At 44.9% G+C, this 25491-nt stretch overlaps 1 protein-coding gene across 4 annotated transcripts in view; it reads left to right on the top strand.

The window, feature by feature from the left end:
- Positions 1-25491, top strand: part of LOC119977793 (protein furry homolog) — a 483675-nt gene that overhangs the window by 150973 nt on the left and 307211 nt on the right. For all 4 annotated transcript variants that reach the window (XM_038819004.1, XM_038819002.1, XM_038819003.1 and 1 more), the window contains exons 12-15: positions 1682-1785; positions 11288-11396; positions 14024-14110; positions 15997-16168. In XM_038819004.1, coding sequence (XP_038674932.1) covers positions 1682-1785; positions 11288-11396; positions 14024-14110; positions 15997-16168 — 472 coding nt within the window. The remainder of the gene's footprint in view (positions 1-1681; positions 1786-11287; positions 11397-14023; positions 14111-15996; positions 16169-25491) is intronic.

Below are 25491 nucleotides of genomic sequence, written 5' to 3'. Positions count from 1 at the left end.
TTAATCCCACAGGCTATTACCTTCTTGGTCAGTCTCCCATGCGTGACCTTGTCAAAAGTCTTGCGTGTAGATTACATCAGCTGCACTGGCCTCATCTTCATACCTCGTCACCTGCTCGAAAAACTAAAATTTGTTAGAAAAGATCTTCCCATGATAAAGCCATGCTGACAATGTCAGAAACTCGGACCTTAGTTCCTCAACTTTACGAGGTTCCTTAAGCTTCAGACGCTGTCGATGTGGTTGCTGTGGGTCACCCTGGTGTTCACCAAGTCCAACATGCTACAGCTGCAACACATCACCAGCCCTGCTATCTCTATTGCATTTTATTTAACTGAATAGGGTTTAAAATTTTGAAATATCGCTGTGATTATTTGTCGTATATATTAAGCAGTTTAATTAGTTAAGTTATAAATTTAATACCTTCTCAGTCATACTTTAAACTACTGCTCGGTTTCGAGAGAAAAAAATGTCATCAGCTATCTGCTCACTGTATAATGCCTACAGACCTCGGGGCCGGGATTCTCCCCTATCCGGCGGTGCGGTGTGTCCCAGCGGGGTGGAGTGGCGTGAAGCCCCTGCACCTTTAGGGGCCAAGCCCTCACCTTGAGAGGCTAGCCCCGCACCGGAGTGGTTGGCGCTCCGCCGGCTGGCGTGGACGGCCTTTGGCGCCACGCCAGCCAGGGCCGAAAGGACTTCGCCGGCCGGCGTAAGCCCGCGCATGCGCCGGAGCGTCAGCGGCTGCTGACGTCATCCCCGCGCATGCACATGGGTCACTTCCGCCTCCACCATGGTGAAGACCATGGCGAAGGTGGAAGGAAAAGAGTGCCCCCCACGGCACAGGCCCGCCCGCCAATCGGTGGGCCCCAATCGCGGGCCAGGCCACCGTAGGGGCACCCCCCTGGGTCAGATCGCCCCCCCCTCAGGACCCCGGAGCCCGCCCGCACCGCCTGCTCCCGCCGGTAAGGTAGGTGGTTTGATCCACGGCGGCGGGAGAGGGTTGACAGCGGCGGGACTTCAGCCCATCACGGGAGAATCGCCGGGGGAGGGGGGACCAGCACGGCGCAGTTCCCGCCCCCGCTGAATCTCTGGTGGCGGAGAATTCGGGACACGGCGGGGGCGGGATTGACGCCGGCCCCCGGCAATGGCGGGGGGGTCGGAGAATCCCGCCCCAGTTCTCTGGTCTTGCTGTCTTGTTCCCTCTCATGGGTGCTCCTTGCCTTGTAAATGACCAGAACCTTTTCACTCCCTGTACCCAATTCCATCACCTACCAGAGTTGCTTGTTATTGCTGGCATGGCTTCTCCTGCAATCCTGGAACAGTTATTCTGATTCGTTGAGTTTACCAGGATGATAGTTCCCAATCCATAGAATGCTACAGTTATTTTCAAGGTACTTGAGTTCAGCGTTTTCACCAATTTTATACACCATTGTTTTTAGGTAACCAAATGAGCAGTTGCCAGGAAAGTGAAAGACATGCGAGGTTCAAAAAGTATTTATATAATTACTTTACATATGTTAACCAACTTTTAATGCAAGGCAGTCCAATTGCTTTATCGATAAATTGTCTGGTTCTTATGGTATTCAGCTATACATGCCAGTGAAGTCCCAAACTTATTTCAAATCAGGATTTTTAGCAACAGTTAAAGGTAAACAACTTAATGATTTTATCTTTTTTCTTGTAGAATAGAGATCCTAAAATGGCTCGTGTTGCACTTGAATCACTGTACAGACTATTGTGGGTCTACATGATAAGGATCAAATGTGAAAGTAATAATGTGACACAGAGGTAAGAAAAGTCTACATTTATAAGGAATTATGATGATTCTGCCAATTTTTAAAGACCTTCCTTGAGTATATTTTTCTTCATCCACAATACGGCCCACTCGGTCAGAACGGAGCAGATTTGGGTCAAATATCCACTTTATACATTGTTTGATTTTACTCTCCATTGACTTCATGTTCTCACCTGGCACTTCAGGGCAAAAATCAGGGCTTTTCCCTGCCAATTTTGACTAAAATTAGTTAGCAGCGAGGAAACTTGAACATAGTTAGAAAGTGCTGAAGGACAATTTACTCATGTTTTGTTTAGCTCTCAGTAAACAGAGTATTAAAAAGGGAAAAAGGGCACTTCTGCTTTTAGGACCTTGATAAGATCATTAATGAATTTCTGTCACATTCCAGAATTGCATGATCCGATATCTCTGAACTGGATTTATTCGGTGGAATTCTCCCATCCTGCCTGTGGTGGATTTGGTAGTGGGCAGGAGCAGAGTGTGCAGCAGGAGCCAAAAAATCAAAAACCCGCCAGCATAAAAACACATTTCAATTCTCCTAATGGCGAGTAGGTTTTCCTGCTGCTTGGTGGCATGAATGCAATTTGCATTCATTTTAAAAAATATATATTTTATTGAGGCATTTATATTATAAATTTTAACAGAATAAGCAACCACACACCAAACAAACAACAAAACCCAGCCAACATGGCTTACATAAACCACCCCCCAACCACAATTCACCACCACCAACCTTCCCCCACCTTATAATTTGCATTCATTTGCATCTTATGAATGTTCATTAAAACAGCTGCTCACCGGAATCGCCACATGCCTTCCAATGTTGCATCACACCAGTGGCAAATTGTCAGCCTCAAATAGGTTTTTAAAATTGTGACGTGCACAAGGCGGATCTCAGTTCGCTCCTGTTGGAATGAACATATCTCTGCTAGGACAGACCAGTTTGTACCCTCCAGCTCCATGCCAACCGTGTCTTTATGGACACAACTGTGCTGTGGGACTCTTGGACCACTCATTTGGACCGACTCTGATCAGAGTGGTGCCTGGGGTTGGGAGTTTCAGGGGTCTCCTGCTCCCAGTGCCTGCCACTGTTGTCTGTACAGACAGGACTGTACTGAATGCACCCTCCACTTCGACCAACAGAGGATTGACTGTGGGTAGGGTGTGAGATAAGGGTGGGGCTAATAAGCTCAAAGGGGGCAATGGGAAGGACGGCTGTGCAAGGGAAAGGAGACAATAGAAGGCAGAAGGAAGACTGAAGGGAGGGAAGTTGGACCCCGACAAGGGTACATGCAAGGGTTAAAGGAATACCATGTTGTTTACTGGAAGGGGATGTACGCAGACTCTTGATTTGCGTGGGGGAATTGGGGTGGGAGCGTGGAGAGAGGAATTATTTTCACCAACACATGGAAGTTGGGAGTGCTGTGGTTTGGGAGGGTCATTGTTGCCTGTAGTCCTTTTTGGAAAGGGGAAATACGTGAAGGTTTCCGTTTTAGTTCAGGAGCTTGTAGACGAGTCACAGAGTGTAGAGATTCCTCCTGTAAAATAGAAAGGAGTTACAGATGACAGGCAATCCAGGGGCTATGTAGACCTCACATTCAGAAGCCAGAGATATGAGATAGGCCAAAGTGCAGCAGGAGCAATCATTGGAGGCATGGTGTATCCCAGCTGCAGAGAGGGGCAAGGGCTCTGTTGGGAAAAAGAACAGCTTGGTGTGCAGGGCTGTCTTATAACCGATGTCCTTGGGCTTGGGTACTGTATTAGGCTGCAGAAAGAATGATGATGGTGACTCGGGGTAGATAAGGAGAGTAACAGTGATTAGTTCCACCTGCGCATTGTGATGCTGCAGGTGAATTGGAGACAGGCAGACAGTTGGTGCCACTACAGTGGACAGGATCCAGGTCAGTTACAGAAGAGAGAGACCTTGTTGCCTGGGAAGTAACTGAATGTCAGTTATTTCATTCAGTGCTGTTATAGTGATGCACAGAACTCAATAGCTTCACATCAAAAGTCTCAGCATCAACAGAGTATAAGGTCAGAATGCAGCCTTGAAGAGTGAAGGCATTAGTAAATGGGGCAGTTATAGATTAACAATGAATGCCAAACCATCTCAGGCCAAACGGATTCTACTCATTGACCATAAGCAACTAAAAAGTCACTGGTATACCACTTCAAAGAATGGAGCATCATTTTTGATGAGCTTCCCTCAACCACCGCTGTCCCTTGAGGAATAAAGGTTCAACCCTTTCCCATCATACACTTTGAATAAAGATTTAAACACATCTACTTGACAACAGATAAGGATCCAGACACTAGGTCCACTGAGGTTGACATCACAGACAGAAATTTATGGATCCCATATGTGAGGTGGGGTAGGGGCTAGCATAAAATAATGTAAGGCCCTTAAGTGAAACAGAAAAGGTTCCCATCCTCAAGCTTGGACAGTAAAGAGGAGGAGGGATACCTCCATCAAAAGGTCCCTTCAGACTGGGGGCACCCTACACCTATGATTTGGAGACCTCCAGCCCTCCATCTCATCCCGGCCTACCCTGACAGCAAGAATGTCCCCGTTGTGGCCTCCCAGGGCCTCCCCTTCCTGGGACCCTGGCTACGGTTCTCAGGACTTAGTCTCAGGTACTGTACTACAGTACAGCTTCCAACCACTGCAGCACTATGCCTGGATGGGTTGGAGAGCTGTCGGCCAATGTGATTGGCTGACAGCTCTCCAAAGTGGGACTTCCTAGTGAGGATGGAAGTTAATAAATGCTCAGTAGAGCATGAAATGGTAACAAGCCTATCGGAGTCTGCTGGGATGTGATCCCCGTTGGATTTCTGATGACTGACTGGCACCGAGCTCTCCCTATCCTGAAAATTCAAGCCCATGTGAATGTTCATCTTATACCTATCACTGAGTGAGAGGATGGGTAAACCTTGAGATAAGAGGATTCCGATTCCAGAGCACAAAAGCAAAATCCCTTAGGTTGACCAAAATATTCACATACCTATCCAACGAATTTCAGTAAGTGCAATAAATGAGAACACACCGAGAACCAGAGATGACATAAAACTTTTTTAACTTTCGCAAACCTACTACTAAACTTTGATGCAGCACCGGTGTTTGCAGCAAAGTTGGCGCAACCTCCTCACTTTACATCCTGATGTCTTTGACGACCTTGGCAATGTCCTACGGTGGCATCAGACCTGGATGGTCCCGGCCTGATAAGGGTTTCTTGCTCAAGGACAGAAGCGCCCCTGGTGGCCTGTGCTGCTGGAGTGGGTACAGGCACGAACAGAGGGGACTCTGAGCGGCTATGCTCCCTTGGAGTGTCCAGAGTGAAAGCCCCCAGTCCACCTGACGCTCATCCTCCCTCGGCCTGACTCTTACAGGCGATGGACCCATGGAGAAAATTCAAGGTGCCCCATCTCCATTTCATCTACACTTTGGTGGTGCCCACCAGGGTGTGTGGCCATTCAGTGCAGGGCAGAGCGCAAACCCGACAAGACCTGCTGTACGAAGGTCTCCATGGGTTGCCAAACCTCCCATGATGATCACAAGGCGCTCGAATGTTGTAAGCCACAACATCAGATATAACGCTTATTGAAGTCTCCTGAGTGGACTTCTGCCTAATGTTCCGCTGCCTGTATTTGCATAGAATCATGGAATTTACAATACAGAAGGAGGCCATTCGGCCCATCGAGTCTGCACTGGCCCTTGGAAAGAGCACCCCACTTAAGCACACCCCATCCCCATAACCCAGTAACCCCACTTAACCTTTTTGGACACTAAGGGCAATTTATCATGGCCAATCAACCTAACCTGCATATCGTTGGACTGTGGGAGGAATTCAGAGCACTCAGAGGAAACCCATGCATCTCCACCATTGAGCTGGAAACCGCTTCCAGAGGCTCATGATCTGAAGGGACTGAGCGGATGGTTGATCTCCAGCAGCTTTCTAAGTACCGGAGACCTGGCTGTCCCCGTCTGACTGCTGCGGGGATGTGTCAATATCTGGCATTCTCCAGATATTGACCTCAAGTCTATTCCAGGGCTACTCCCCAGTGAGTTGTGAGCCTCTGTGCTGGTGAAGGGTGTGGTGAGCTCTGTGACAAATCTTTGTGAGCCCATTCTTCCTCAGACATGCTTTGGGGCTCGAACTGCTGCTCAATGCCAGACTGGCCTCGATCTATTGGTGCCTAGAAGAAAATAAATTCTTCGTGGATGACTTAAGCTATTTCAAAGTACATTTGACTCACTTTATTTGTCAGGATTTGATGAAGTGATGGTACTGAGATCCGTACCAGCTTGTTGGGAGAAGCAATCTCTGCTTCGCTACAGGAGCGATCCCTGGCCTCCCAGCAAGGTTGGCTGCAGCCTACTCACAATTTGTGAGGGTGAAGATCTCAGCCTGGGCTCACTCTCACTTGTTGTGCACCACCAGCTTGGCCTGTTGACGATGAAAGAAAGGCTTGTTATCAGAGGGGTGCGGCAGAGTGGTGAAATGCATGACCCCTGTGCGTGATGAGCCTTCCCCAGAAGATGAAGCGTGAACAGCATAACAGATGGGTTGGTGGTGATATGAAAGTGTCCATGAGAATATGAGCGCTGATGTGTGTCCCTCTAATGGATGTGTGAGATCTGTTTTTTTTTAAGATTACCTAATTCTCTTTTTTTTCCCCAATTAAGGGGCAATTTTAGAGTGGCCAATCTACCTACCCTGCACATTTTTGGGTTTGTGGGGGTGAAACCCGCAGAGACATGGGGAGAAGGTGTAAACTCCACACATACAGTGACCGGGGGCCGGGACCGAACCAGAGTCCTCGGTGCCGTGAGGCAGCAGTACTAACCACTGCGCCACTGTGCCGCCCCGATATGTGACATCTGTGAAGAGATTAGGCATTTGAGTACATGATGCGAATTTGATATTGGAGGGAGTTGAAGAATGACGTACCCTGGCAGAGCGGATGAGATCACTTATCCACTTCTTGTAAGGCGTGACACTTCTGGTGCAGCTGTCACCTACCCTGACCTCCTCGGTGAGGGTACCACAAGCCAGATAGGTGATGTTTGGGTGCTTTCTTGACCCATTCGTGGAGTAAAGGACATGCCTCTCCACCTGGACTCTTCGAATCAAGGTGTCGTCGGTCTGATGGCTGAAGCCGGCCCCTGCCTTTGAGGGAGGTGGCCTTTTGTTTTTGGCTGGGCAACTGGTGGACTGGAGAGAGTGAATGAGTGTGTTGCACTGGTGTTTAAGTATAGCGCCAGGACTTTTGAACCCACCAACTGACAGCGGGTGAACAAATCAACTCCTGACCCACCAGGTGATAGTGAGAGATACTCACCCGTGCATAATTAATGTGACTCCAAGCATTGAATCCGGCATGAGTTCATACCATTACAGCCATTGAGATTTCCGTCCATGATTTCTGCCCAATGAGTTTAATGAAGGAAAGATTTTTAAGTTTTATCCCAGTAGTGAAAGAAATGAATGTTGAAAAGTAGTTTTCTGTCTATTCTGTCATGGCTACAGTATCCATTGATAAGTGTATCACAGTGAAGATGGTTTGGAAAAGGAGATAGCCTCTGAATGCAGAGACCAAGGAGTTCTATGACTTTTAGAAATTATTCCCATTGACCACACTATCACTCAACAACTAGCATGCCCAGTAATCCAGAGCAGCAGTGCATGAAAAGGATGAGGATTAACAGGGGGGGTTATTATTGAGATGTATCAGCGATGCTATGATTTCATCTAGCTCCGGCAAAAATCTGCCAAATATTCTAAGTAAAGAGCATGGTCATCGCTGTCATTAAGATTTATGTCACAAAGGCCTTTTAGTCACTCAGAGAAATATGAAATGCTTTTACTGTGTCTTTTGGGCATTTGAGGCAACTCTTTCTGAATCACTGTGCCATCAGCAACACTTGCATGTAGCAAGCAACTTAAATGTAAATTGCAACTGCACTCCCTGTGATTTTCCAAGAAACACAGCCGCTACCCGCTGCTCGCAAGTTCACATCAGTGGCAGAGTTTTGAAATATTTACTTTTTCTACACAATGAAAGAATGCCAGATTGCACATTAATTTGAAGTGAATTGATTTAAATAAACTTTTCAGTGTTTGTGTCATGATGGACTGAACTTCACTCGCCCAACAGCAAACTTCTTCCTCCAGACAGGCACCCACCCATCACTTTCAGAACCTTATTTCCTCATCAATGCGGCTCAGTCCATTCACGTTTTAACTGCCCAAGGGATCCAAAAAAATTGATGGCATGGCAATAAGAAGGTTTCAAAAACTCAGGTCTTCAGTCAAGTCGATATAATCAATGTCACACGAACAACTAAATACCTAACTGATTTATTTGTGCGGCTAAGGCACTGTCCTTGCATGCTTTCCAAGTGATTTTACCCCTGTGGCTTTGGCAGAATTAGAGGCAGGGTGTTCATTCCCTTACTCTAGAGAAACCTGTAGCATCCTCTGGGTTTTGGAGCTATATGGGCCTTGCCAAAAAATTCCCCATTGGCATCTGTGGAGAGGAAAACGTGGTCATGGGGAAAGAACATTGTGTCTCTCAGTCAGAGTGGGGAAGGGCAAATTCAATGAGTGGATTCACCTTGAGAAGTAATCTCACTGCCGTCAGCCCTTTCTCCATCTTCCCTCTCAGGATCTCCTGCACTTCCCTGCGAACTGTGAGCCAAAGAGCTGCATTTCTATGTGGCATTCAGCCAGCAAGATGATACTTTGCTGTGTTGCAAAGTGGCAGCCAGACTGACCAGGCCATTTTTGGGGGGAGCATGCACTCAGTGGCTTGTGTATGCCTCTCCCTGAGGTGAGCCACACTTTTAATGCCAGAGACATCAAAGCACATAGGATAGAGGTGGACTCCTCCATTTATGGGCACTCCCTTGGAGAATTCTAACAGATTCTACTCCACAAGTTCATGACCCCTGAGGCTCAGCATCTGTGTCTAGCTGAGTGGAGCTCGAAGTATCCTGCACCATGCAGTGGAGATTCTCCAAAGCCATTTCTGTCTCCAGCACCTGTTCCTGCTCACATATGATGTGCTTCTCACCATGTACCCTTTCTCCAACTGAGATGCTGGACACTTTGAGGTTCAGGTATCTGCAATGTGTAGTTATGTAAAAGTTCATTAGAGAATGCCAATCCTTCACTGAGGTCTCCACAGCTCCCAGCCTCATCCCCTCTGCCACTTCTGGCAATGTACCTGTGGGAGTCAAAGAGATGGTGCTTAAAGTAGGTGAAATAGGATTCTAAATTAGCATATAGTGTACATTATGACATTTAATTGATTGGTTAAGTTGATTTTTGTTTTTCTTTCATGGGATGTGGGCATCATGGGCAAGGCCATCATTTGTTGCCCAACCCTAATTGTCCTTTAACTGAGTGGCTTGTTAGGCCATTTCAGAGGACATTTAACACCATAAAGACAGAGGAACATAAATAGGCCATTCGGCCCATCAGATCTGCTCTGCCAATCAATGAGCTCATGTGAGGGTTAAACAATTTCTGAAGATAGAGGGTCGACATTTGATATGGGTAACTGAGGAATGGGAACAGGAGAGGCCATTGTTTATGGGTCACTGAGTGCTGCCCATTGGAATGAATATTTGAGAAGGTGACTGGAAAGAAGAAACAAATGTGTCAGTCAGCAAAGTGCTATGCAGGACAATCCTAGGGAGATGGGAAAGTAATGGCTGTCAGATGAGAGTTGTAGGAGACTCACCTTGGCGGACCTCATGAGGTAATTGAACTGTTTCTAGCACTGGATTCTCAGTGCAACACTCCTGCTGCACACTACTTCAGCAGCTTCAAGCTATGCCTGTTTGGGAGGCTGACTGGTTTCTTCCTGCTATCCTCTTTAAAGAGGACTTCTCCTTGTCCCTTCACTGCTTGAATTCTGATGGGTCCATGATCCAGGTTCAGCCTTATCACATCTTGTATCCACACTCTTGCTCTTTGCTCCCTCACAATGAAGGCTTTTACTATTGCATTAACTGCTGCATCCCACCCATGCTCCCTGATTGGTCAGGAACCATACCTCTGGCTGCTATTTGGTTTACTCTGAGAAAGAGTAGCCACAAAGCAAGCAAATCAGGGGATTGAGTTCCCAACTTGGAAATGGTCCTGCCGTTGTGGCAGGGACGAACTAAGATGGTAAAAATCTGTCCACTGTGCCGAATTGTCGCTACCAAAAGGTATACCCAAATTTTTGATTTAGGCTATTGGGAGGCAGAGCTCCTCACCAACAATGCAGACTCCTGAAAATACACCTATGTTCAGTCTTTCCATTATATGCTATCACTTTTGATCGCCTTTGTATACATGGAACTTTTCTTTCCCAACCCCTTGCCACCCTGAGAAAAGATCACTGGTACCCAGGGCCTAAACAGTGACACCAGCTTTTTAAAAATTGGAATTTTTTCCATTTTTGCATAAGCACTGTGTTTTTCGTTAATGGTTGATGTTCTGTTCGAGGTTATTAAAAATGGATTTTATATTGAACGTTGCTGAATCCCACATTCTCTCAGATTTTTAGTGGACCAAAATATTAGCATCCTGGACTCGCCATGTAAATATTGTGGCTACAAGAGCAAACCAGAGACTAGGTATTCTGTGAGTAACTTACCTCCTGTGTCCCAAAGCCTGCCAACATCTACCACGCACAAGTAAGGAGTGTGCTGGAATATTCTCCACTTGCCTCAATGAGCACAGCTCCAACAACATTTAAGAAGCTCGACACAATCCAGGTCAAAGCAACTCGCTTGATTGGCATTCCATACACCATGTAAAATATCGCTACTTTCACCATCAATGCAAGATGGTAGCAGTGTGTATCATCTACAAGATTTACAGTAACTCACCAAGGCTCCTTCAACAGCACCTTGCAAATCTGTGACGTCTAGTAACTAGAAGGACAAAAGCAGCAGATGCATGAGAACATCATAACTGCAGGTTTCGCTCCTAGCTGTTCCTGCGCTGTCAGTGGGACAAAATCCTGGAATGTTGTCCCTCACAGCACTGTTGTTTTACCTACACCACATGGCCTGCAGGAGTTCAAGAAGGCAGCTCACCACTACCATCTCAAGTCAGTTAGGAAAGGTTAACAAATTCTGGCCTATTCTGTGATGGGCACATCCTGTCAAAGACTAATGAAAAAATGCAATTAAAAATTAACACATCCTATTGTTTTCAAGAGAAAACAGCAAAAATCTCAAATTTCGATGCAATGCCCTTTTCTAGGACTAGATTTTGCAACCGTTGTCTGTAGATCACAAAACGTTGTTTAAAACACAAATGTTCAAGGGAGAGAAGTGTTTGGTCGACACAAAGCAATTAGTTTTCGTGATTAATGTTTATTAAAATTGAGCAAATGTAGTCAATCATTGTCGGTGTGATTAAATCTGCAGCAACACTTTCATTACTTTCCATAGAGAAGAGGATTCAGTCAATCACCAATGTTTTTCTTTTATAGTCGACTTGGAAGCATTACCGCAACACTTTTCCCCAAAGGATCTCGAAGTGTGGTGCCAAGGGATATGCCTCTCAACATTTTTGTGAAAATAATACAGTTCATTGCACAGGTATAGGAAAGATACCAAAAATTGCTATATTTATCACTTCATTCTTGAAATAGCTCTTTGACAGAGTAGATTCAAATAAATAGAAACAAGGTGCATGAACTATTCTTTATACGATCAGTATCATAAGAATAAGTTTGTAACCTTAATATATAAATATTTTAACAATTGCAGAATTTTTTTCAATGTGCAAATGGTTCTTGCAGGAAAATAATTTGGAAAGATTTTGCATGCCAAAATATTAACAAAGAACTTGTGACGAACCACACTGCTACTCATGTTGACATTTGGGCAGGCAGAACTCCCCATGTGTATACTGAATTACAGGCTAGAATTTTAGAATCCCCTGCCATGACAGTGGGTCGGCAGGAGGTGTTGGGCAGTCTGCCCGCCCTCGAATCCCACCCTTCTCCGCCTTATCGGGACCTACCAAACCAGCTCCAATGAGCTAACGCACTTTCCTACTTCTCTGGCTTCCAGTGATGCTCCTGATGGGGTTGGCTGCAGTCCCAGAAGTTGCTGTTGGAGTTAGTGGCACTGGTGGGCCTGAAGAACTGCCATCCATCTGATTTGCAGACTGTCCTGCCTCAGGGGACTGAAGCCACAACCTCATGCAACAAATTTCCTGCCAACAGTAAAATCTGGTTGTGCCTTCAGGGGCAGTGGAGGCAGGCTCAAACACCAACTTTCCAGCCAGTGGGCAGAGCCTCTGCATAAAATCCTAGCCACAGAAATGAAGCACTGAACTGATTTTACTGATCACTGATTGAATGAACCTTTACGCTCGACTGCAACAAGGCCGGAGAATCGCGCCCATAGTCTTTCTTTATAGCCTAAAAAAGCAAAATATTGCTGATGGAAATCTGAAATAAAAGCAAAAAATGGTGGAATGTTGATGCTGACATACTTGTTGAATACTTCCAGTATTTTCTGTTTTTATTTGCAAAGATATAAAATAGGAGCAGAAGTAGACCACACAGAGCCTCATACCTGCTCTGCCACTCTACAAGATCATGGTCGACCTGTTTGCATTTCAAATTTTACATTTCCATCTACTCAAGATAATGTTTGATTCCCTTACCTAACAAGGATCTATCTATCTCCGCCTTAAAAATGACCCGCTTCCACCACCTCTTGAAGCAAAGAGTTTAAAGTCGCACAACCGAATGAAGGAAAAACATTCTCCTCTGTCCTAAAAGTGTGACTTCTAATTTTCCAACAATGCCCTCTAATTTTGGACTCACTTACAAGAGGAAGTATCACTTCCACGTCCATCTTGTCAAGACTGTTCCGGATATCACATAATTCAGTCAAGTTACCCCTCACTCTTCTGAACTCCAGTTGTAGTAATCCACGGGAGGCAGGAGTTCCGTCACCACACCAATATTTATTTACAATAACGATATTACAGGAGCAGCTACAAACAGTGCTGCTAGCAGTCCAGTCAACTTAAGACTGGCTCACAAAGCCTACACAGGTGCTTATATGGGCCCCCTCAATGAGCTATCAATGGCCAACCAATAAAGCCAATTGGAGTTCATTACACCAGTGAAAACAAGCCCAGTCTGTCCAACCTAACCTCATAAGATGTTATAGGCCAGGGTTTAGAAAACTCCAAAGTAGATCATGGAGTTCACCTGACCTACAACTGTTTATTAATTTTGGTTACAAGGAGCACAAGGGCCTTGAGCACTTTTAATCAAAAACAAAGTTTATTCTATGAATTTGGTTAACATTTTTAGAAACACACACAGTAAGCATTTTTATCAACTACCAACATAAATACCCCACACAGCTACAGTCATCTACTTATAACCTTTAATGAATTATCCTTATCTGTTTCAATTTAATAACAACATCCCATAAACCAGAAAATCCTTTTACCAATACAGTATTTTTTAATTCCTTCTAGAAAGCAGTTATTTCTTTTAAGTTATCAAGTGATCTGGAAATACCTTTTAACATGCAGAGAGAGACAAGACAAGACTTCTCTGTCTGAATCCAGCATCCAAATGTGAAAATGAAAGCAAAAAACTCAGAGCCACAAAACAGCCCAAACCAAAACGAGAGTAAAACCCAGAGCCACGACCCAGCTCCACCCACACAGTGATATCACTGAAGCCATTTGATAAGACAAAACATTTCTTAAAGGGACACTCCCATGACAAAGACATCCCACTCATTTCTGGTATCAATCTAGTAAATCTCCTCTGAAGCGACTCCAACTCATTTACATTCTTACTTAAATAAGGAGACCAAACATGCACACACTATTCGAGATGCGATCTCACCAATTGCCCGTATAACTGAGGTGTGACATCTTTACTTTTATTTTCAATTCTTCTTGTAATAAAGGATAGCATCCCATTAGCCTTCCTAATTACTTGCTGTACAAGCATGCTAACTTTTTGTGATTCATGTACTAGAACATGTAGATCTCTCTGCAAGGGGATTTTCACAGTAGCTTTATTGCAGTTTTAGTGTAAGCCTACTTGTGACACTAATAAAGATTATTATTATTATTAACTTGGAATCCTGCAGTCGTTATCCATTTAAGTAATGCTCTGTATTTGAACAACTTCACATGTGTGATTTTAAAGAAATGTAAGAAATATTTTTTCACTTATTAGGAGCGACTAGATTTTGCGATGAAGGAAATCATATATGACCTTCTTAGTGTCGGAAAGTCACCAAAGACCTTCAGTCTAAATCCTGAGGTACTTATTGCTTTCTTTCACTGTAGTATTTTGTTAATTTAAGGTTTTTACTAGAAAGGGTGGTTGCATGTATATTGAAAAAATCATCTGTCTTCTGTGCTAGTGATTTAAATTTCAAATTAATGTCAAAAAATATTAAAGTATTGAATAACAATATTTGTCAGTTTTGTACCATGGAAAGAAATTATAAATTAATGTAATTGAGAGTGTGGCACCTTCAAAATCCTTGGTTCCATAAACAACTGCATTTTGTCAGACTGCCTAGCTGGCATCAAGTTGCAATGAATTAGAACCTTCTCAAGTTGAATATGGGAAAATTGAATGCATTTTATATGGATTCCACCCAAAACACCGGTTTCTTTCCCTGCTGCTTGACCCAAACATGACACCATGGGCTGAATTTTTTGACAGGCGCCAAGAGTCTAACATTGGAATGATTTGGAAGCCCGACCCTGCATGCCGTCCCCATCCCTGGCACAGTCTCCTAAGAGATGCCTCCTAACTGACGGTCTCTGCTTTTACTGCCTTATTCAGCATTGCAGACAGTTCCTGAGGCAAGAGGCCTGACCAGAAGAATTGCAGCACATGCCAGCTAGCAGACTCAATGGCTGAGGTGGACGCTGCTGAGACAGAAAGGCATTCATAAGGGTTCCTCAACATGAAGGCTCTCTCTCATACCTTTCAATGTTGAGAATGAAGAGGCCCACAGCTGCTAAGGCTATAACATGTGGAAAGCTGGCCATAGATACAACATTTTCATCCTAACAGCTCCTTAATTTGGGAATGGAGCCTCTCGCACCGATAGCTCCACCTTCGGTGTTCCACCAGGAAGCTTTATCCAAAGAGCTGCCGACTGCTCACTCAGGGTCACTCCAATGCTACAAAACGTCTGTTGTCTTCAAAAAACAGCTCCTAAATAAGGCCTTAGTTGGCTGCCCAGTTTGGTGGACTGTGTGGTAGTAGGATCTGGTACCTAAAGGTTTAACATGAGACTGAATACAGTGCCACTCACATGGTGATGTAAGAAAGCACATGACCTAGAGCTAGGTCCAGTCCAGGGATGAGTACAGTAATGTGTAAGGATCTAGTATTGAGACAGCTCCATACCTACTGTAAGTATGTACATGGTAAGTATTGTTAATAAAGACATCTTTATAACTTGTACAAGACGGCTTCATGGTGACCGAGCAATATCCTTCAAGTGTAGTGACAACAGAATATATCGTGGTACCAGCAGTAGGATTCATCAGAATGGGCTTTGTTCCCTCAGTGGCAGGAGGTTTCAGTCAAACATCCCACCATGATTTCACTCTATTTTCCCTGCCCCTCTCATTTCGAAATCCATCTCCACAGAACCAGAAAGGTTTAGTCTGCTGCTTCATGATTTTGGCTTCCTTTGCCTATACCACCTGGAGCTCTTCTCTTGTTGGCAGGTCTTATTGGTCAAGAATTTTTATTGGTCAAGAATATAGCCTTATTGGTCAAGAATTTTCTTCCTAAACTACTTTACTTTGTATCCCTCTGCATTTCAGTTGTTACTTTCTCTCTTATCATTGGCCCCCCATTTCAATTGAATCAGCTTTCTTAAAAGTGCCGATTCACTCTGAGTCAGCTATCTTCTCAGGAGTTATTATTAGGTTTTTGTTATGAAAAATGTGTTTTGACTTTTAAATTATGACTAAGCTACGTTGAACCCAAGAAAATAATTGACATAAAATAGACAACATTTTCTAGAAATCGACATAACGCTTTGGACAACCATTAACGATTGCCATATTTTGGCATAATAGTGGGTGTAATTTTAATCCTGACTTATATAAATCAAGGAAGGTTGTTATTCCATAACAAAAAATTAACTCAGTGTAATTCAACAATGTACTTTGCAGAGAATGAACATTGGTTTGAGAGCCTTCCTTGTGGTTGCTGACAACCTGCAACAGAAGGATGGGGAGCCACCAATGCCGAACACTGGAGCTGTACTCCCTTCTGGCAACACACTGAGAGTGAAGAAAACTTATTTGAGTAAAACTCTGACAGAGGAAGAAGCAAAAATGATAGGTCAGTCATAAGTTGTAATATAAAAAAAGTTATATTTTTTGCTAGCAGTGGATGGAATGTTTGGGCTACAGCAGAAGACTAAGGGAACTCATGTTGAAATTTTAAAGTAAAGTTTCCAACAAGTTGAATACCATTCGCTGAAGGTAAGCATGCAGATGCAGCAGGCGAATGGTATGTTGGCCTTCATTGCAAGAGGTTTCAAGTATAGAAGCAAGGATGTGTTGCTGCAATTGTACAGTGCCTTGGTGAGGCCACAGTGTATTGTGTGCAGTTTTGGTCTCCTTCTCTGATGAAGGATGTTCTTACTCTTGAGGGAGTGCAGCAAAGGTTTACCAGACTGATTCCAGGGATGGCGGGGCTGTCATATGAGGAGAGATTGACTAGGTTGGGATTGTTCTCGCTGGAGTTTAGAAGAATGAGGGGGAATCTCAGGACTAGACAGGGTAGATGCAGGGAAGATGTTACCAATGATAGATGTGTCTAGAACCAGGGGTCACAGCCTGAAGATTCAGGGTAAACCATTTCAGACAGAGATGAGGAGACATTTCTTTACCCAAAGAGTGGTGAACCTGTGGAATTCATTACCACAGGAAGTAGTTGATGCTAAAACTTTGAATATATTCAAGAGGCAGCAAGATAGAGCACTTGGGGAGAATAGGATCAAAGGCTATGGGGAGAAAGCATGATTAGGCTATAGAGTTGGATGCTCAGCCATGATTGTGATGAATGGCGGAGCAGGCTCGAAGGGCCAAAAGACCTCCTCCTACTCTTATCTTCTATGTATCTATGTAATACCACTTACATTCTGAAATATTTTCCACAGACGTAATAAAATTACTAATTTGGACATTGAGTTCGAAAGATTGGTGTCCAAATTTTGTAGACGATCCTATAATGGGAGGCATAAGAAATAATTCTGACTACTAAATTAAGCTGTGTGTTCCGGGAAAAGATGCAGCAGATGAGGTCCACATCATTGAATGTAAACTGGTATATTGAAAAAAAGGTAATGATTGTACTTTTTTAATAATCTTTATTAGTGTCACAAGTAGGCTTACATTAACACTGCAATGATGTTACTGTGAAAATCCCCTAGTCACCACATTCCGGAGCCTGTTTGGATATACAGAGGGAGAATTCAGAATGTCCAATTCACCCAACAAGCACATCTTTCGGGACTTGTGGGAGGAAACCGGAGCATCCGGAGGAAACTGTGCTGACAGTGACCTAAGCTGGGCATCGAACCCGAGACCCTGGCGCTGTGAAGCAACTGTGAGAATCACTATGCTAAAGCTGGTCACATGGAACAGCAAAGAGATTTGGGAGTTGTTATTCACAATACTTACGAAGGCTGGATTCTCCGTTTGGGAGACTATGGGCGAGATTCTCCGCAAATGCGGAGAGTCGTGAAGGCTGCCGTGAAACTGGGCGTGTTTCACGGCAGCCTTCACCCCCGTTCCCGGGACCCGATTCTCCCCTCCCATTGGGGCTAGGAGTGGGACCCCGGGAATCACGACCGTCGTTAAGGCCGCGCGCCAAGATGACGCGCGGCTGGCGTCTGTTTGACGTCAGCCGCGCATGCGCAGGTTGGAGCCGGCTCGAACCCGCGCATGCGCGGGTGACGTCATCACGCCATTGACTGAACCCCCGCATGCGCGGTTCCGCATTTCTCCACCGCCGCCCGACAAGATGTGGCGGCTTGATCTTGTCGGGCGGCGGAGGGGAAATAGTGCGTCCCTTTTGGATGCAGGCCCGACGATCGGTGGGCACCGATCGCGGGCCTGTCCCCTCCCGAGCACAACGGTGGTGCTCCCACCCCAAACGGGCCTCTGGATGCCCCAAACGGGCATCCAGCGGCCGTTTTTACGATGGCAGCAAGCAGGTGTGTTTGCTGCCGTGAAAAAACGGGCGTAAAGGCCCGGCTGCTCGGCCCATCGGCCGCGGAGAATTATGGAGAGCGGCGATTCGTGACGCGGGTCGGGGGGGGGGGGGGGGGGGGGGGGGGTGAGAATAGCGGGCAGGCGCAAAAAATGTTGGGAGGCCCTCCCGCTATTGTCCCAACCGGCGTGGGCAGCGGAGAATCGCGCCCTATTTCTTCCAGCCAGAGCTCAATTGTACCAGTTTTACAGTCCAGTTGGGGTTATAAAGCGGGATGCAATTCAGTGTTCCATACCATCCAAATTTATACATGGCGTGGATTACAGGGGATTCCCAGGGAATCCTGTTATCGGGCCGCCATTTTGAGTGAGTGGCCTGAAAGTGAGGTCGTGTGGCCGTGCACCCCTACCCCCATACCACAAGCCCCCCTCCCTGGTTCCCTGAAAAGGGAGATGCCTGTAACAGGGACTCCTTCAATGGGGGATTTCCCCACAGGGATGCCTGTAATTGAGGAATACCACGCCCAACCCCCCGCCCCCCCACCCCAGAAAAGGAAAAGGTACCCATGTCTCGAAGCTAGAGAGCAGTCCAGCAGATAGGGGCAGTGGGAAGAATTATAGCTCTAATACTTACCTTGCAGCTCCAGGTGTCCATTCCTCGAAGGCGAGCAGCTGTGCCTGTGCCCGCTCCCACAGATGCATTAGTTGCAAGCCATTCATAGCTTTCAAATAGTGGTCTGTGATTGACAGCTTCTACAAACCATCTGCAGCTTTGATTCATTCATATCCCTTCATGGTCCAGTGACCTAGGGCGGTATTCTCCCCTACCCGGCGGGGCGGGGGGTCCCGGCGTAGCGGAATGGCGCCAACCACTCCGGCATCGGGCCTCCCCAAAGGTGCGTAATTCTCCTCGCCTTTAGGGGCTAGGCCAGCGCGGGTGGCTCCCGCTCCGCCGACTGGCGCCAACGTCCTTTGGTGCCACGCCAACCGGCGTGGGGCAGGCCGAAAGGCCTTGGCCGGTCGGCGTGAGTCCACGCATGCGCCGGTCACCACCGGCGCATGCGGTGGAGGAGGCCTCTTCCGCCTCCGCCATGGTGGAGGCCGTGGCGGCGGTGGAAGAAAAAGAGTGCTCCCACGGCACAGGCCCGCCCGCCGATTGGTGGGCCCCGATTGGGGGCCAGGCCACCGTGGGGGCACCCCCCCGGGGTCCGATCGCCCCGCGCCGTCTGCTCCCGCCGGCACAGAGGTGGTTTAAACCACGTCGGCGGGAGAGGCTTGACAGCAGCGGGATTTCGACCCATCGCGGTCCGGAGAATCGCCGCGGGGGGCCCGCCGATCGGCAGGGTGCGATTCCCGCCTCTGCCGATTCCCAGGTGGCGGAGAATTCCGGCTACGGCAGGGGCGGGATTTAAGAAGGCCCCGGGCATTTCCCAGACCCTGCGGGGGGTCGGAGAATTCCGCCCCTAGGCTGTGAAACCTCAATGTTTGTAACCATTATCCACGTAGAATCATAGAATCCCTGTAGTGCAGAAGGAGGCCAATCGACCCATCGGGTCAGCACCACCCCTTCGAAAAAGCACATGATCCATGTCCACTCCCCATCCACCCCACCCTATCCTGCACATTTCTCGATACTAAGAGGCAATTTAGCATGGTTAATCCGCCTAGGTCGCACTTCTTTGGACTGTGGGAGGAAACTGGAGCACCCAGAGGAAACCCACGCAGCCACGGGGAGAACGTCCAAACTCCACACAGACAGTGATCCAAGGCCGGAATTGAACCTGGGTCCCTGGCGCTGTGAGGCAACAGTGCTAACCTCTTGCTCCATGCTGCTTTTCGTATCAAAGAGATGTCTGTGCATTCCAAGCACAAAGTACAGTCCAATTACTCAATCGTGTGATTTCATTGTACTTACCATTAGGCTTATTTAATTAGTCGGACGTCGCTTTCACCGATGCACAGGAGTCAATGGCTGCGCCTGTGAGACCTTGCACTGATTTCCACAAATGTGGACCAGGTGTGATGGCACCTTGGGGGATTTCAACAGACATTAGAGACCTGCGGGTGGTCGGGAACAGGACAGGCTGGTACCTGGCACTCCCCCTGGCAACTTGGAACTGCAATGGTGCCAGGCTGACAGTGCACAGAAGCCAGCTTGGCAGTTCGAAGGGTCAGGCCAAGGGGGGGCCATGCCCATAAAAGCAGGGGTGAGAGAGGGTTTGAGAGCCCTTGGAAAGGTTGAAGGTGGGGGGGGGGGGGTGAAGGGAGCGATCCTGAAAGCTGGGGAGGGTGGTACGGGACTGAAAAGGTGGGAGGGGTCTAGAAATTGGGGCAGCCTTCCAAAATGATGCCCTGATCTGGACCAGCTGGTGAGATCAACTGCCTAAGTGTGGCCTCAACGAAGCCAAAAAAAACTCAAAGTGCCGTAGAATGGCGGGATGATTCTGAGCCGTGAAACACCCCACCAAATACGCCCAAAAGCGGACTTTTAACTTTTTTCTCTGAATCGCACCCAGAAATGTTAAAAGTTGCCATTTAGGCCCATATATCGACTCAACGAAGAGGTTCTTGGTCGTGACCAAAATCTTGGAATTGAACAGAATGTCAAACTCCCGCCCCGAACCTCGCATTTCCTCTTCGTGGGGACAGGACCGGGTTTTGCACATCCATTCAAATCACCAGCTGCTTCCACTGCTGCATGAAGCACGATGTACGCAGAGCAATGTGGTTGACTCTAAATGCTCCCTGAAATGGCCGAGCAAGCTACTCAGTGTTATTCAACGGCTACAAAGAAAATTAAAAAGAATGAACCGGACGGACCATCCAGCATCGACTTATGCATCGGAAACGACAACAGCAAATTTCGACTCTGCAAATTTCTCCTTGCTAATATCTGGGGGCTTGTCCCACAATTGGGGAGTTGTTTTATAGCAACAAGCTGAGTTAGTCATACTTACAGAATCATACTTTACATATGTCCCAAACAGCACCGTCCATCATTCCTGTCCCATCGGCATAGTGGTACACATTGGGAGGGGGGTTGACCTGGGAGACCTGAACATCAACTCTGGACCCCAAGAAATTTCATAGATTTTGATTTATAGATGTCATAGAATTTACAGTGCAGAAGGAGGCCATTCGGCCCATCGAGCCTGCACCGGCCTTGGAAAGAGCCCAAGCCCACACCTCCACCAGTGGCGGACTGGGTCTAAAAATATTGGTTGCCAGGAGACAAAGGGGGCCCACCCACAACTACAATGCTATCATTTAATTTTCATAATGAATAAATAAAATTTTCAAAAAATACATATGGAAAAAAGGGTACAATTAAAATTTTTGTGGAAAAAATGTGTATTTCTTAGTAATTACAGTGTACATGTACTGTACATATTACTGGCAGTAGATACCAAATGTAAATACAGAATGTTATAATTGAATTTTTTATTTTTTATTTTAAGTAATTGGTTGATATTTTTAAATAGTTTACTGCACAATTTACACATTAACACAATAGAGCATTGCACGCAGTACATTATATTAAGTTTGTGTTCACTAGATGATTGTGCGAATCTGCCAATAATTGCTTCTGCATCCAATTCATCTAACAATTCCTTTTCAATGGATAGCAACATGTATGATTCCAAATTCTCCTGAGACAGTGAATTTCTTAACCTTGTCTTTATGATCTTTAGCTTTGAAAATGTCCTCTCACATTGGACTTGAGTAACTGATAGTGTGCAGATGACTTTATAAAGTTCATAAAGATTATCATATACCTTGTCATGAAGTCTGTTGGATGCCAGAATAGTTAGTACACACGATGGGCAAGTGCTGCAAATTTTACAATTGTTGCAACTGGAATCCATATTCTCACCATCATTAAGCAATAGCTTTAATACATCAAAGTTTGAAGCAAAAGAAAACAATTCCAATATTACTTGATCTTTGCTGATTTGTGGAAACAGCTTAATAATACCTTCCAATGCTTCATCTTCAAGGCCCTTCTCTGCAATAGTTTTAAACTTTGCTGGGTCCAAGCAGGACAAATCTTTATACAACTGTTTGTGTTGTACAAAGCGTGATTCTAGTGACTGGACAATGCGATCCATTATTAGGTTAAACACATTTACTCAAAAATCAGCTAGAGAATCTGAGGAATTTCTTTCATCATCAATAAGCTCATCTGCCATTCTTTTCTTCTTCCTCTGCCTCTTAACTGGCAATGCTGTTTCCAACGCATCAATTTCCAATGTTTGATTTTCATCCATATTCATCTGTGAAATCCTGTCATTACATTTATTTACAAATTCCAAAGCCTTTCTGTGAACGTTATCAAATATTCTTGTCTGTTCCTTCAACTTTGTTGCAGCTGAATCTACCGAATTTCATGCAGTAAACATATCTAAACCACTTGTCTGTAGATAACTTGATAACGGGGTTGTAGTTTCAAATATATACAAGTAAGTAAATGCTGTCAATATGGTTTCAAACTTTAGAAGACTTTGAAGTAAAGCATTTGCTTCATGTTTTGTTTTTGCATCAAACTTTTCTGAATCTTGTATCATTGATAAGCATGTCAATAGATTTACGGAAGTATTGGCAGTGGCATCATCAAAACGTCCAAATATAGTTTTGCTGCATTGGATTTTCCTGACCATCTAGTCTCACCAATTAACTTTAATCGTTTCATTTTTTCTTGTCTTCGATGTTTTCCAACAACTTCTATCCATACAGCCATTCTCTTGTATGATGCTTTCACAAAAGTTGCTATATTCTGGAGCAAATTGAAAAAAGAAACTGCAGGCACACAACATTTTGTTGTTTCAGTTATCACTAAATTCAAGACATGGGCATAGCACCATATATGAACATGTTGATCAGCCACATCAGCAATTTTACCTTGTAAACCATTATACTGGCCATGGGAGCTTGCAGCGCCATCTGTGCTATCAGATAAACATTTTTGGGGGTCAATTTTAAGATGCTGTAATGTTTCAATCAATAGATCAAATAGTCCCTGTCCTGTACCATCATTACTTGGCACAACTGAAAGTAGTCGCTCACAGATAATACCTTTAAGCACATACCGAATAATAATGCTAAACTGATCGATGGAAGAATTATCTTGTGTTGAATCAACCTGAATAGAATAATATTTTGCTTGAGAAACTTCATGACTAATTCTTTCTTGTATCATGTTCTTCATAATTTTGATTAACATGTTTATAGTTGTTTTACTCAGGTATGTAACAAGTCCACCACGGCCTTTACTTTGAGCCTTTCCTTGTTGCTCTAATCGTTTGATTCTTTGTTTAGACTTGTTTTGCACTGCAGAAACGTGAGCTGCCATAATGGGGTCATATTTTGCCATCAACTGCACTGTAGCTAAAAAATTGCCATGATTCAGAACCTCATTATCTAGAGTGTAGGCCGATTCATTTCTGTGACCTCGAAAAGGAAGTGCTTGCTTGCCTAACATCTTTATGATGTCTATAATCCTCATGACAATACTTCTCTGCTTCAGTACTTCTTTCCTTTTAATTAGTGATGCTGCAAAAAATTTATCTAAGGTGCCATCATTAACCACATTATATATTGCTGAGCATTTCTGACATGTGTTGTCGATTCATGTAAAGTCAAGCTCTGGCTAATACGCCTGTAGTCACTAAAGCCACGTACAAAGGGTGATGGATTACAAGTGTTGGGAAACTCAAAGGCTAAGCAGTATGAACAATATAAGCATCTATTTTCTTTGTTATATGTTAGCCATTTTCTTGGGACTGAGTCATTCATAATTTTCCTCTCATACAAACGAGCATCAAATGGCAGATCATCAAATGGCTGAAGTGGATGTTCAGCAAAAAACTGTTTTAGCTTTGCTCATGATGGATATTGGAAGATTCCAGTAATTGATCTTTCATTTTCTTGCGTAGGTTCTTTTACAGGATGTGCTTCAGAAACCAAGTCATTTATGATTGAAGGAATATCTGATTCCCTGTCACTAGTTGAAGCTACGTGTTCAGATATTGCAACTACAGGCAGTACAGGTACCGGAACAAGGAAGCCAGAAGAAATATTGGGCCTGGGTTGATTAGTAATGGATGCACTTGTATTTGTCTCTACATTCAAAGTAGCTCTTCTCTGTTCTTGTAACTCGCATGTCATTGCATCATCACCATGAGCACTGTTTCTTGCTTCTTGATTATTTGTTGCAGAACTGGATATTGATGTGGATTGTGCTTGTGGTATTATAAACTCTGTAATAGACCTGCATCACTTGGCTGATTCCTTCCTTTCTGCTTCTTTTTGTTCTTTGCGTTTTAGTGACCCAGATTTATGCTTTTTCTTTTCCATGCTGGTAGGGTAAGATTCCTGAAATAAAAACTTAATTAAAAATAGCCCACATTGGGAAAAATGAATATTGATGATTGCAAGAATAACTTGAAGGAACGCCAGATAAACCCCTACTTGATAAAAAATATAAAATAACTTACTTACACTTCAATAGACTATGTTCATTAGTCAATACTATTGTGGCCTATGCAGCTTCAGAAGAGGAGACAATCCACTGTCCAGTGTTCACACCAGCAAGCAACTGAGACAACTGTTGAAACTTAGAAGTTTGGTCCGACTATAGTAAGACATTAAGAATGGTCCCACGACCAAAGTTAACATGTCCAGTTTGATACCAGTGTAGTGTTACAAGTCGCAACCCTTTGAGTTTACCGATCATGGCTTATCACTTCAATATCTTTGACCTCATGATTCACGGTCAAAGGTACCACTTCTCCTTTTCGGTGACCTCACGACCCTATGTACTGCTTGATATCCTTTCAAGTTGCCGACCATCTCAAATCACGAACTGTAACTTTATCTTTAAATTCACACACTTGCTGAAAACATAGATTTCCAACTATATCCAACCCGGGTGAACCAGCCCTCCTCCTCCTCCTCCTCCTCCCCCTCCCCCCCCCCCCCCCCAATTCCTTTTCACATCCATTTAACACTCTTTCGTTCCTTCATACACTGAGTGATTATTTGTTTGTTTCTTTATTGCATTTTTATTTGGTATTGCTCTATTTAAAAACAATTATATTTTATTAAGTTAGAATACAAATCTCAGGAAAGAAGTTGGAGATTTATTTATCTAATTAATTATAATTTTTAAGGGCCCTTCAGAGATTCACGGGCCCCTTCTTGGCTCTCCGGGTCCCGGACCGATGTACCGGCTGAACCAAGACTACTGCTTGATATCCTTTGGAGTTGCCGACCATCTCAAATCACGAATTGTAACTTTATCTTTAAATTCACACACTCTTGCTGAAAACATGGAATTTCCTTAATTATGCCCGACCCAGGCCCCCCTATTCCACATCCTTCCACTACCTCCCCTGCTTCGTTCCTTTTCATGCACTGCTTATTTGTGTCCTGTTCTCTTTTTTTTCT

Source organism: Scyliorhinus canicula, chromosome 14, assembly GCF_902713615.1.
Source record: "Scyliorhinus canicula chromosome 14, sScyCan1.1, whole genome shotgun sequence".
In the NCBI taxonomy this organism is placed as follows: domain Eukaryota; kingdom Metazoa; phylum Chordata; class Chondrichthyes; order Carcharhiniformes; family Scyliorhinidae; genus Scyliorhinus; species Scyliorhinus canicula.
The sequence above is the reverse complement of the archived record's forward strand: the minus strand, read 5'-3'. Positions and strand labels throughout refer to the sequence as shown.